General features: G+C 34.2%; 1 protein-coding gene across 3 annotated transcripts in view; it reads right to left on the bottom strand.

Annotated features, from left to right (window-relative positions):
• Positions 1 to 12853, bottom strand: part of LOC137238023 (uncharacterized) — a 101853-nt gene that overhangs the window by 52491 nt on the left and 36509 nt on the right. For 2 of the 3 annotated variants that reach the window (XM_067762535.1, XM_067762536.1), the window contains exons 7-8: positions 1717 to 1771; positions 599 to 759 (exon numbers count right to left, since the gene is read on the bottom strand). In XM_067762535.1, coding sequence (XP_067618636.1) covers positions 599 to 759; positions 1717 to 1771 — 216 coding nt within the window. The remainder of the gene's footprint in view (positions 1 to 598; positions 760 to 1716; positions 1772 to 12853) is intronic. The other variant, XM_067762537.1, reaches the window with a different exon arrangement.

Below are 12853 nucleotides of genomic sequence, written 5' to 3'. Positions count from 1 at the left end.
CTAAAATGATACGATTTTCAAAACAAGTCCTGCGATTTTAAAAAGTTTAATCCGAAATTATCGACTGTTGTTTTTTTTTTTTCTTTATATAACGAAATTATCGACTTAAACAAATTTGCTGAACATGCCTAAATATGTGTAAACTAGTGGCCTTATTATGTACGACGCCGTGGCAATTTGCCTCGAAGTCCCTCACATTCACACTATTTGTGTATGGTAAGAAATTTCGACACATTTGGAACATGGTGAAATATTTAAATTAAAAATTTTTACACGTGTGCATGGCTGACTTTTGAAAGATGTCTTGAAATGAATCGATATTTTAACCAAAACCTGTTTCAGCCAACTATGTGTACTGTCATTCGGCCTATCTAAACTAAATTGTATTTATTTAATAATTTGGGAAAAATTTAAAAATCATGCCATCAGGATTTCGTTTCGATTATACCTTGTAAATCTCTTCAAAACCTTCTCTCACGGGAGTGGGGTTCGAACTCGCACTCCTACGATGAGCGAAGTGTTACAAACGCATTTCAGACATATGAAAGCAATGTGGGTAATCCCCGCTTAATTCAATTTACCTTAAAAATTAACTTACCTGTATTGTAGCTGCGGGTCCACAATTAATGCCAGACATTAAGAAGTCGTCGGGATCACTTTCATATGGTGGTTCATCATACCAATGTCCTTGATGGTGTAAACCGCTTACCGCATAATGTGGTCCACGTAATGCGTCATCGTACATGTATGTATCGTCTGCTGTTAGAGCAAAAATAACGAAAATAATTTCATTTTAAATGAATTGAAATATTGCTAGAGAAATTAGAAAATGAAAAACTTTACAAAAGTATATATTTTCAACTGTACAACATTGTCTCCATGGCAGTTTCGAAAAGTCACGATTGTCCCTTGCACTTGTTTAAAGGAAATGCGCCGCCAAGTATGCTACAACTTTTACATATGCATGCATTTGTGCACAGATGCTTAGCATTTCAGGTGCAGCTACATGGAAAAGTTTGCGCCACTCAAGTGTGCTACTATTGAGAAAACAAGCAACGATAAAAGAATACGAAAACGGAGTAGACGTGAAAGAACGTACCCATTAAGGTGCATATCTGCTTTGCTAAATGGCAGCCGAAAAGTGTCACTGCACTGTTGTTTGTTTATATATAAACAAATATATAAGTATTTGCATACAAAAAAAAAAAACAAAAAAAATACAATGGCTTGAATTTTGGGCAGGAGCATATTTACAAGTACTAAACCCTTTGGAGACCCGCCATATACCTAAACTTTTTAACGCTTGTGTTTGTAAGTATACCTACCCAAACGGAAACGGATGTAGACATTTTACGCTTACTTGGGCATGTGAATTGCTCCTACAGCTGCTTTCGTATTTTAGGGTAAAGTCACTTTTTTGGTAAGTTTACGCGGTAAATCCATTTGGCGAGATTTCGAAAAAAAAAGCGAAACATGAAACTTGGTTCTTTTCGGTGCTTGAAAGCATATGAAATAATTTAGAATTTCAATGGGCATGGATAGAGCGCAATACTTAAGTTTATGTTATTTCACATTGAAAATTTTTCAAAAATAAAAAGTGCAAAGCAAATGTTAAGCTCGATACCCTGTGGGAATTTCGAAGCATGAAATGGAGAAGTCAGCTGGTTAAATAAATAAACACGCAGGTCTTATCGTAGCAAAACTATTTTGGCTTACCTATTCGACCTTCACGACTCATTTGTAGTAAGCCTTGCCGAATGTCACGTAAAATCTGAAAATAATAAAAAGTACATGAAACATAAATATTTAAATAAGAAACTGGTGTAAGCTAAGGTAATGACCTAAAATTTTAATAATTATTAATTCATTGTATTGTGGTTCCTTTTAAATGTTTAATAATCAATTAATTTCACACAAAAACTATTTAATTATTTATATTTAATTGCTTGATTAATATAGCTCCTCAATAAATTTTATAAAATCCAGTTAAATTATTTTTAATAACAAAATTAATATAATTATTTGTTTAATGCCTATTTACTTTGATTATTTCAATTATATAACTTATTCAATTAAAAATTACTTTTGATTAGTTAAAAAAAGGCCTGAGTACCAAAAACTCGGAAAGTTCGATGCATGAACAAAACACTTGTACGTCTAGGTCCGATTAGTAATCGACAACTTTTTGACAACTTTTTGAAGCCGTGACTAAAGCAGTGGACATACTAAAGTAAACTAGCTTTAACTGCAGACACTCCAATTTATACATTCCGAGCCAGACAGCAATCAAGATCATACCCAATAGGCCGGGTCGATTTGTGGGGAGGTAAACAAATCGCCCATTGCTCTGTGAAAATCATATTCTAGGCATCAAAATAAGAAACTTTGCGGAAAGAACCATACCTCTAAAACGAATTATGATGTCCCCCTTTGGGTCGTAGGGGCAAATTTTGAAAAATCCCACTTTGAAATGCCTATGTTTTTTCTTTTTGGAGTTTATTTTTCTCTTTAGAAATTTATTTAGTCAGAACATATGTAAATGAAAGAATGAATTTAACTTAGTAATAGAAAAGAAATTAAAATAAATTATTAGAAATTTGCGTTTTTACAACCCCCTTTTAAAACCAAGGCATCACTGTTATGCATTTGCATGTCGTAAACATATTTGTGTGGGTTTTTATTCAACCGTTTTAAAAAATGAAGGTATCACTGTGACACAATTGCAGATCGTAAAATTGCCTGTGTTGTTTTTCTTAAGTCACCACAAGACACAGCAGGTAGAATTGAAATTGCCCCTACCCAAAAGTTCGACCCAAAGGGGGGGGGGGGCATCAGAATTCATTTTAGAGGTATGGTTCTTTCCGCAAAGTTTCTTATTTTGATCCCTAGAATACGATTTCACAGAGCAATGAGCGATTTTTAAATCGACCCGCTCTAAAACCCAACCATAGCCTGTGTGAGAGTCTAAGCAATCCTTGGAAAAAATCGGTGTAGGGAGAAGTATACCCCAATATTGCGTCGTTGAGCATATGTGAATAGATGGAAACAAAAGAAAAACATATGAGCTAGCTAAACAGGGCGCATTGCACTTCAACCCTTCCTAACCTAATTCCAAAAAAAAAAAAATGTTGTATTTTTTACATAAACTTGTAGCCTATATTATACTATATACGAGTTTTGCGGTAATAGATTTTTTGTCACATCTTTGGGTTTTCAACTAAAAGCTCACAACTATACCAGATGATTTTGCATGTATCATTCATTTTCTTCTGTAAAAATTATTATGGTTTTTTAGTTTCTTCCTCCCTTTAACAGCTTGAAATTTTATCAGAAGCTTGCATACAAATATGGCATTCGTTACTATTTATCATAAAGATACGTCGAATACATATATAATAAATATTTCATACAACTCATTGTTGAGATTTTATGAATTTGGAATATAAAAATTAAATTTTTTTAAAGAAATCGGTTACCTACCAAAATTGAAAGCTTGATGTCAGGAGTATAAATAAAAAAAAAATTAAAAAATTTTAAGCACTTCCTTTATATAAATGGACAAAAATCAGTGAAAAATTTCTCCTTATATAAAGATATATTCTTGCTAAACTTTGATTTTCAAATTTAAACATAGAAATTGCAAAAATATTTATGAGAAGTAAAAATATAAAAGTGGAGCGCACACTACCTGGATGGGAAAGTTGGTAGGAGAGGAGATATTATTAGTCAACCAATTGCGCTCCACCTTTATATTTTTACTTCTCATAAATATTTTTGCAATTTCTCTTTCAAGATTTAAAAATCAAATTTTAGAAAGCGTATGTCTTTATACAAGGAGACATTTTTCGTTGATTTTTGTCCATTTATATAAAGGAAGTGCTTAACATTTTTTTATTTTATTCTAATTTTCTCCGTTTCTTATATTTTCGCGGTGTCACAACCTATCTGTTAAGTTTTACGCGCTTGTAGCTCAATGCAAACTTACATAAAAATCAATCCCAAAATTTCCTCCGTTCCGTTTGATTTTTCTAAATATCTCAGTACGTGCGCCCCCTATCGAAACTTTTTGTATTGTGTCATCGACCTCTGAATTAAGCTCTAAATTTTTAGCCTCTAGCTCATCGAGAAGTTAATTAAAACTCGTTTTAAAATTTCCAAATTATCTATTTTTTTCGATCCGTGCGCCACCTAACGGAATTTTTCCTCCTTTTGTTCCTTTGTCACGGTGTCTTACCCTGTCTCTGAGGTTTCATGTTTGTAGCTCAATGAGAAGTTACTTAAAAATCGATTGCAAGATTTGTATGAAAAGCGGACAACTGTCAACCGACCTAATATAAAGGAAGTAAAAATGGTTTTTTTTTCTCCTTGTCAATCTAGTTCACAAACATTTAAGCTACCCTGTTTTTCATATATTAAATAAACTGAACTGCAAAAACATTTGCATTTATATGGAGCTTGCCTTATTAAAGTGATAGAAGCAATCAGGTGGCCGTCGGCAGCTGCTGACTCAATAATAATAAAAACGTAGAATGTAAGAAAAAATTTAAAAACTTGAGATCACGCAATTGTTGCAGTTGAAAAACATGAATGGTTTTTTATTGAAGCCACTTTGTGGAAATAGTGCTAGTAGGTGAAAGGGAAAGAAGCTGATTTCACTACAATCTACATCAATGGTTTCTTTGCTATGAGTTTAAAGACATACATTCACATATATAAAGATATACATACACCCACGTATATGTAGATATTGAACTTCTAAATTACTACCAAAAAGTTGTATAAGCTAAAGGAAGACTTCTCAGCTCTGCCTACTCCGATGAGAGATAAAATTTAAAATAGGATATTTATAATGACCTATATTTTATTCGCAATACTGTAAGGAACTTAGTGGAACTCCGCTTATTTTACACCTTCTACTAACGCTCGTATCGCTAAACTGTTGAATAAAACACTCCAATATTCTGTATGGCAAAATTGTCTTTATTAGACTACTTAACAATTATACTGCACTTCACAACTAATAGCGTGTTCAAAACAAACTGATTGCTGCTTACTCAGCCTTCGCTCCTTTTATACTCTCTGCTGTGTCATTCGCATACTTCTAGGCATTTTTCTTCTAGAATTTACTACTTAGTTACCAGCTATAAACTACAGATGCACGTTTATAGCTTCTCGAATGGCCATATGCGCGTGCATATGTGAGTGATACTTCCACCGATGATTGCATACTTTTGTGAGTATCTCAGATATAAGCATGTGTTTGTGCGTTTCTTTCCGCTGCTTGTACGAACATATGTGTAGACATAATGATTGATTTGTTTATGTACATACCGGTGACTGCTTAGTATCGGCTTAGAGATGATAGTAACCCTTAGTGTTGCTAATATTCGTCACTATACATATTATTTGCCCCTGATATGGGAGAATAGCGAATGTAAGCGTAAGTTGGTAATGTAAGTGTAAGCGTATATTTTGTAAGTTATATGATATGGGGGATACATGTAGAATTTAAATGCAGGTGCGCAGGTGAAGAGCGTAATTGTAGTCACTTCACTGTAGCGTAATGTAGGAGTGAAATAACAGAGCAACTCAAGACAAACGAGTCACTAACATATACATATATTAAAGTCTCTGAGCATATACAAAATTTCTGTGTATGCAAGTGCAAGTAATGTATATACGTGATTTAAGTTACTGAAGCACAAAGTGCTTAAAATAAAAAAGTAAGAAGTTAGGTAATAGGTTTAAGTTGAAATTTGTTTCTTTTCAGAGATTTGTACATTATTTGTTTGGATTTATATGAAATAATAGTTGCAAAGAAAAAAAACCAAAATAATAAAAATAAATATAAACCAATTAAATAAAAGAAAAAATAAAATAAAATAAATTTAAATAAACCAAAATTAAATAGAATGAACAAAAAAAAAAAAAACAAAATTAAAACAAGTAAGGAAGGCTAAGTTCGGGTGTAACCCAACATTACATACTCAGCTGAGAGCTTTGGAGACAAAATAGAGGAAAATCACCATTTAGCAAAATGAACCTAGGGTAACCCTGGAATGTGTTTGTATGACATGTGTATCAAATGAAAGGTGTTAATGATTATTTAAAACGTAGTGGGCCTTAGTTCTATAGGTGGACGCCTTTCGAGATATCGCAATAAGGGTGGATCAGGGGTGACTCTAGAATGTGTTTGTACGATATGGGTATCAAATTAAAATTATTAATGAGGGTTTTAAAAGGGATTATCCCTTATTTGTATATGTGAAGGCGTTTTCGAGATATAGACTAAAATGTGGATCAGGGTGACCCAGAACATCTTCTGTCGGGTACCGCTAATTTATTTATATATGTCATACCACGAGAGGATTCCTGCCAAGATTCCAAGGGCTTTTGATTTCGCCCTGCATAACTTTTTCATTTTCTTCTACTTAATATGGTAGGTGTCACACCCATTTTACAAAGTTTTTTCTAAAATTATATTTTGCGTCAATAAACCAATCCAATTACCATGTTTCATCCCTTTTTTCATATTTGGTACAGAATTATGACATTTTTTTCATTTTTCGTAATTTTCGATATGTGAAAAGTGGGCGTGGTCATAGTCGGATTTCGGCCATATTTTATACCAAGATAAAGTGAGCTCAGATAAGTACGTGAACTAAGTTTAGCAAAGATATATCGTTTCTTGCGCAAGTTATCGTGTCAACGGCCGAGCGGAAGGACAGACGGTCGACTGTGTATAAAAACTGGGCGTGGCTTCAACCGATTTCGCCCATTTTCATAGAAAACAGTTATCGTCAAAGAATCTAACAAATTTCATAAGGATTGATAAATTTTTGTTCGACTTATGGCATTAAAAGTATTCTAGACGAATTAAATGAAAAAGGGCGGAGTTACGCCCATTTTTAAATTTTCTTTTGTCTTTGTATTTTGTTGCACCATATCATTACTGGAATCGAATGTTGACATAATTTACTTTTATACTGTAAAGATATTAAATTTTTTGTTAAAATTTGACTTAAAAAATTTTTTTTTTTAATTGTCTTATCAACGCCCTAGATTGATGAGGAGTGTGATGACTAGTACCTAGGACCTACCTAATTATTTTCTAGCTTTTAGTATTATTATTACTTCATGTAAGTATTGTTTTCAATAAAACCGTTTAACTTAAACATTTTTTTAAATTATTTTATTTTAATGGGATTTAATTTTTGATATTTTTGTTTTTTTCAAAGGGTTTTTTAAATTTTTTCCATACAAGAATTATTTTATTTTTACGATTTTTCACCTTCCACATAATCAAACATATGAATATTCATAATTACTGTCAATACAAAACACTTTTATTACATAATTTTGCTTTTGTTTAGACAGCAAGAGTTGAGTAAAGTGCAGTCATTTGTTTAAATATGAATGCTTTATGTAACATAAGCTCTACTGCTTTGCTGCCAAATAAATGGCTCGAGCGCCAGTTTGGAGAGTAAGGACGCGAAAAGCAAAGAAATTTATCTTGTATAGTTGGAGTTCTGTAGGCGTTTGAAGTACTTATACACTTTGAAGAGGAAATATTGCTTGACAACAAAAGTTGTAGAAACGACAATTTTTAAAGGAGATTGCTAAGTCGTACAGTAGCAACAACAACAAGCACAACAAGTAAGGAAGGCTAAGTTCGGGTGTAACCGAACAGTACATACTCAGCTGAGAACTTTGGAGAAAAAATAAGGGAAAATCACCATTTAGCAAAATGAACCTAGGGTAACCCTGGAATGTGTTTGTATGACATGGGTTTCAAATTGAAGGTATTAAAGAGTTTTTTAAAAGGGAGTGGACCATAGTTCTATAGGTGGACGCCATTTCGGGATATTGCCATAAAGGTGGACCAGGGGGACTCTAGAATGTGTGTTGTACCATATGGGTATCAAATGAAAGGTGTTAATGACTATTTTAAAAGGGAGTAGGCCTTAGTTCTATGGGTGGACGCCTTTTCGAGATATCGTTATAAATGTTGACCAGAAGTGACTCTAGAATGTGTTTGTACTATATGGGTATCAAATTAAAGGTATGAATGAGGGTTTTCAAAGGGAGTGGTGGTAGTTGTATATGTGAAGGCGTTTTCAAGATATCGACCAAAATGTGGATCAGGGTGACCCAGAACATCATCTGTCGGGTACCGCTAATTTATTTATATATGTCATACCACGAACAGTATTCCTGCCGAGATTCCAAGGGCTTCTGATTTCGTCCTGCAGAACTTTCATTTTCTTCTACTTAATATGTTAGGTGCCACACCCATTTAACAAAGTTTTTGCTAAAGTTATATTTTACGTCAAAAAACCAATCCAATTACCATGTTTCATCTATTTTTTCATATTTGGTACAGAATTATGGCATTTTTCGTAATTTTCGATATCAAAAAAGCGGACGTGGTCATAGTCGGATTTCGGCTATTTTTTATACCAATATAAAGTGAGTTCAGATAAGTACGTGAACTAAGTTTAGTAAAGATATATCGATCTTTGCTTAAGTTATCGTGATAACGGCCAAGCGGAGGGACAGACGGTGACTGTGTATAAAAACTGGGCGTGGCTGCAACCGATTTTTGTTCGACTTATGGCCTTAAAAGTATTCTAGACGAATTAAATGAAAAAGGGCGGAGTCACGCCCATTTTGAAATTTTTTTTTATTTTTGTTGCATCATATCATTACTGGAGTTGAATGTTGACATAATTTACTTATATACTGTAAAAATATACAATTTTAGTGCACATGTAGTAATAGGAGTAACGTGTCTGCCAAATTTCATCATGATATCTGCAACGACTGCGAAAATACAGCTTGCAAAACTTTTAAATTACGTTCTTTAAAAAGTGGGCGATGCCACGCCCATTGTCCAAAATTTTACTAATGTCCTATTTTACGTCATAAGGTCAACGTACCTACCAAGTTTCATCACTTTATCCGTCTTTGGTAATGAATTATCGCAATTTTTCGGTTTTTCGAAATTTTCGATATCGAAAAAGTGGGCGTGGTTGTAGTCCGATTTTGTTCATTTTAAATAGCGATCTGAGATGAGCGCCCAGGAACCTACATACCAAATTTCATCAAGATACCTCAGAATTTACTCAAGTTATCGTGTTTAAGGATGGACGGACAGACGGACGGACATGGTTAAATGAATTTCTTTTTTCGCCCAGATCATTTTGATATATAGAAGTCTATATCTGTCTCGATTAGTTTATGCTCATTTTGATATATAGAAGTCTATATCTGTCTCGATTAGTTTATGCCGTTACGGATTACCGTTATGAGAACAAAGTTTATATACTCTGTGAGCTCTGCTCAGCTGAGTATAAAAACAATTAATATGTCAAAAAAAAAAAAAAAAAACAATATCAAATGTAAAATACGAAGTCTATTAATAACAAACAAAAATCTCTTGCAATACAAAAACACATAAACTTGCAAAGTCACATATATATGTGTATGTATCTTCATATCAATGTATGCATTATGGCTTTGTGCAATTGCAGAAGTAGTAGAAAGAAGCTTTGCAACCGAACGAAGCCAAGCCAGTGGCCACAACATGTGAAACATTTGTAACAACAGGAGCAATTACAATTACTCATAGAATATGCATGTGAAACAAAAGCTCAATGCACATGTAGTGGAAAATGTATGTATAAACATTCGCCGCGTCTTGTTTTGGTTTGATTATTTTATTTTTATCTATTTTTTGTTGTTACCGTTTTGTAGAGCTTCCATTTTTGCCTTTCATCTACGTCTACGTGCACTTGAAGTTACTTGCGGCTATTGCTTTGTTTCCCTGCAGAAAATTTTACTGGCACGATGCTAACGTAGAACTAGATTTTGTGCACTAAATACTTGGAATCCGAAGCAATGCTTTTAATCTCCCTATTTGATGTGCAAACATCATTGCTCACGAGTTTGTTTTATGTGCCATAAGCACATTGCGGGAATCCAGAATGTAAACGTAGGGAGGGTGAGTCTAAGTCTAGTATTTGGAAATGGTATCCAAGAGGAAATCAGAGCATAAGCGTAATTGTAGTCACTACACCGTAGCGTAATGTGGGAGTAGTGCACAAATGTAGAAGCGTTGGTACGCGCGAAATCAGTCAGTTTATTATCGACGCGTTGTGAGCGTATTTTCCCTCTCTTATCGAAGAGTTATCGGTTTGTTATAGGTGTGTTATCGATGAGATATTGACAAATTATCGCTTTGTTATTGAAAAGTTATCAATTTGTTTAGCTGTTATCGATTTTTTATAGAATAGTTATCGTTTCATTGACGAAAATTTTACCGATTTATTATCGAAATATTATCGAATATGCATCGGAAAGTTATCGATATTTTATAAAAAAGAGATCGATTTGTGAGCGTAGTGCTACCAATTTTTGGTCGGCGTGTTATCGATTTATTATCAAAGCTATAATTTTTATCGATTTGTTATCGAATAGGTATCGATTTTGCATCCACAAACTAATAACTTTTAATCTTAAAGTTTTCGATTTATTATGGAAAATGTATCGATGTCGTATTAAAAAGTTATAGATGTGTTATCGACATGTTACCGATTTGTTATTGAAAATCGATCGATTGTTCGATTTGTTCATGGAGTGTTACCTTTTTGCTACTCTATAATAGCAGTATAGTATCTCATTTCAAACACTATCAAATCGCTAGCTGAGAGGCTAGGCTAGGTTGGATGGCAGCCACTCTGTTCCACGAAAGCTCAAGTGGATACTTTTTTAGCCCGTTGTGATACCACATACTCTTATGCCACAACCATAAGGTACGAACACACACCGATCTTAAATTTAACCTCCGGAGAGTGTAATATTTACGCCTCGTCCTTACAAAGGCTATAGGGCTCTATAATTCAAACACGTATGGATTTACATTGGGAATTGCCCTGTTAACTCTACCACCTATTCACAAGTGAACTTTTCTAAATCCAAATCCACTGAGCGCTTGGAGCCAATAAATTTTTTTTTTAACATCCAATATATTTTGCCAACTATATAGATATAATCTAACAAATATGTGGCTTTTTTAAAAGTAATTCATAATTAATTAAACTTAATAAACTTGATGGGCATGGATGGATTGCTCTCATTAGGGCATTCATTTTTTTAAGAATTCATCAGTGTCAATAACTGGCTGGAAAAACATCGACATACGGAAAGAGTTTAAATCATCCCAACGCTTGCTTAGCTAACTCGAGAGCAGAGAGCAAGTCACCATTGCAGACACGTTGAGTTCGCCAGTGCTTGTTCGGGCCTAGAGATCAGCCTGACAGTTGCTAGAGAAATCCTTGTGTCCTGGCACCCTAATAATTTTTATTAAAATGTAGTTATTCACCACCGCTAGCCGCCTGCTTATCAACAAATGTCGAGTCCCCTAACAGTTCTAGTGGCGATTATCATCTTATATACCATATCACCTATAGCACCAACCTCCACCTGAAAGACGTTGCAGTGATCGGGCAGCCTAAATTTCCAACCATCGCCAATTGCTTCACTGCTCCCATAATGTTTACCCCAAAGGAAGTGGCTAGTACTCGTTGCCTGATCAGTACGCCCTAGAGCAGAACCGGTAATGTAAAAATTATAGATTTGCGACAGAAAGGTTATCTATTTATTATCAAAAAAAAAAAAAAAAAACTAGACTTAATTTCAAAAATTTACTTATTGAAAATTTATCGTTTCCTTTTCGGAGTGTTACCACCACTTTTCTATACGCAAACATGTATATTTACACATTCGCTAGCACTTGGTACACACGCTTTTTTGCGAGGCGAGATCATTGGCGGCTACAATCATCCACCACTGCTTTACTTACCAATTCGTTCTCAAAGAGCTTCATCACATAAAGCTCTAAGGAACCTTGATTATAGCCAATTTCAGTCCACTTTCATCTCATACAACGTACTGTAGATAACCGGTCACCGTTTCACTTTTATAACCAGTGCAGAACTCTATACGAAAGCTCTAGAATAGGGACATTCTAATCGTCCCACCGCCTCGTAATTTCAATACAGGGTAACAACAGCTTCTGATGCACATACATAACCACAAACAAAACAGCACTTTGTTTTAATGCCACAGACAGGAACGATCCAAGAATTGACTTCAGGCAGTGGGATGTTTATAAATATTTCTTTGGTTTTATTTTGGTTTAATTTGTGTTACATGTCTAAGACATTTCTCTTACATTAGATTTAATCCTGCTAACACTTTCAGTATTCTTACGACAATATAAAGATATATGTTAGCAATATGTCACTGCACTTTGTCTTTTTATTTATACGTACATACGTACACTAGTTAGTGTAAAGAAACGAAAGGAGGGACAAGTTATATAACTTTAATGAAAAGAATGATGTACAAACCTATTTAGCACCTAGCAAAAAATCTCATAAGCGATCATAAAAAATAATATAAAAGGTTGCAGTTTTGGGTTTTTTCACTAATGATAAACCCTTAAATGCAGTATTTGTATTTTGTGAAACACCCCATAACGAATTCATTATAGGTCCTTTGATAAAGTTTAATGCAAAAAACGATCTTCATGTATGGCGTTTAGATATTAAAACAAGTAAGGAAGGCTACGTGCGGGTGTAACCGAACATTAGATACTCAGCTGAGAGATTTGGAGACAAAGTAAGAGAAAATCACCATATAGGAAAATTAACCTAGGGTAACCATGGAATGCGTTTGTACGACATGGGTATCAAATGGAAGGTATTAAAGAGTATTTTAAAAGGGAGTTGGCCTGAGTTATATAGGTTGACGCCTTTTCGATATATCGCCATAAAGGTGGAACAGGGGT

Source organism: Eurosta solidaginis, chromosome 1 (assembly GCF_040869045.1).
Source record: "Eurosta solidaginis isolate ZX-2024a chromosome 1, ASM4086904v1, whole genome shotgun sequence".
NCBI lineage: Eukaryota > Metazoa > Arthropoda > Insecta > Diptera > Tephritidae > Eurosta > Eurosta solidaginis.
This window is presented reverse-complemented; position numbering and strand designations above follow the sequence as displayed.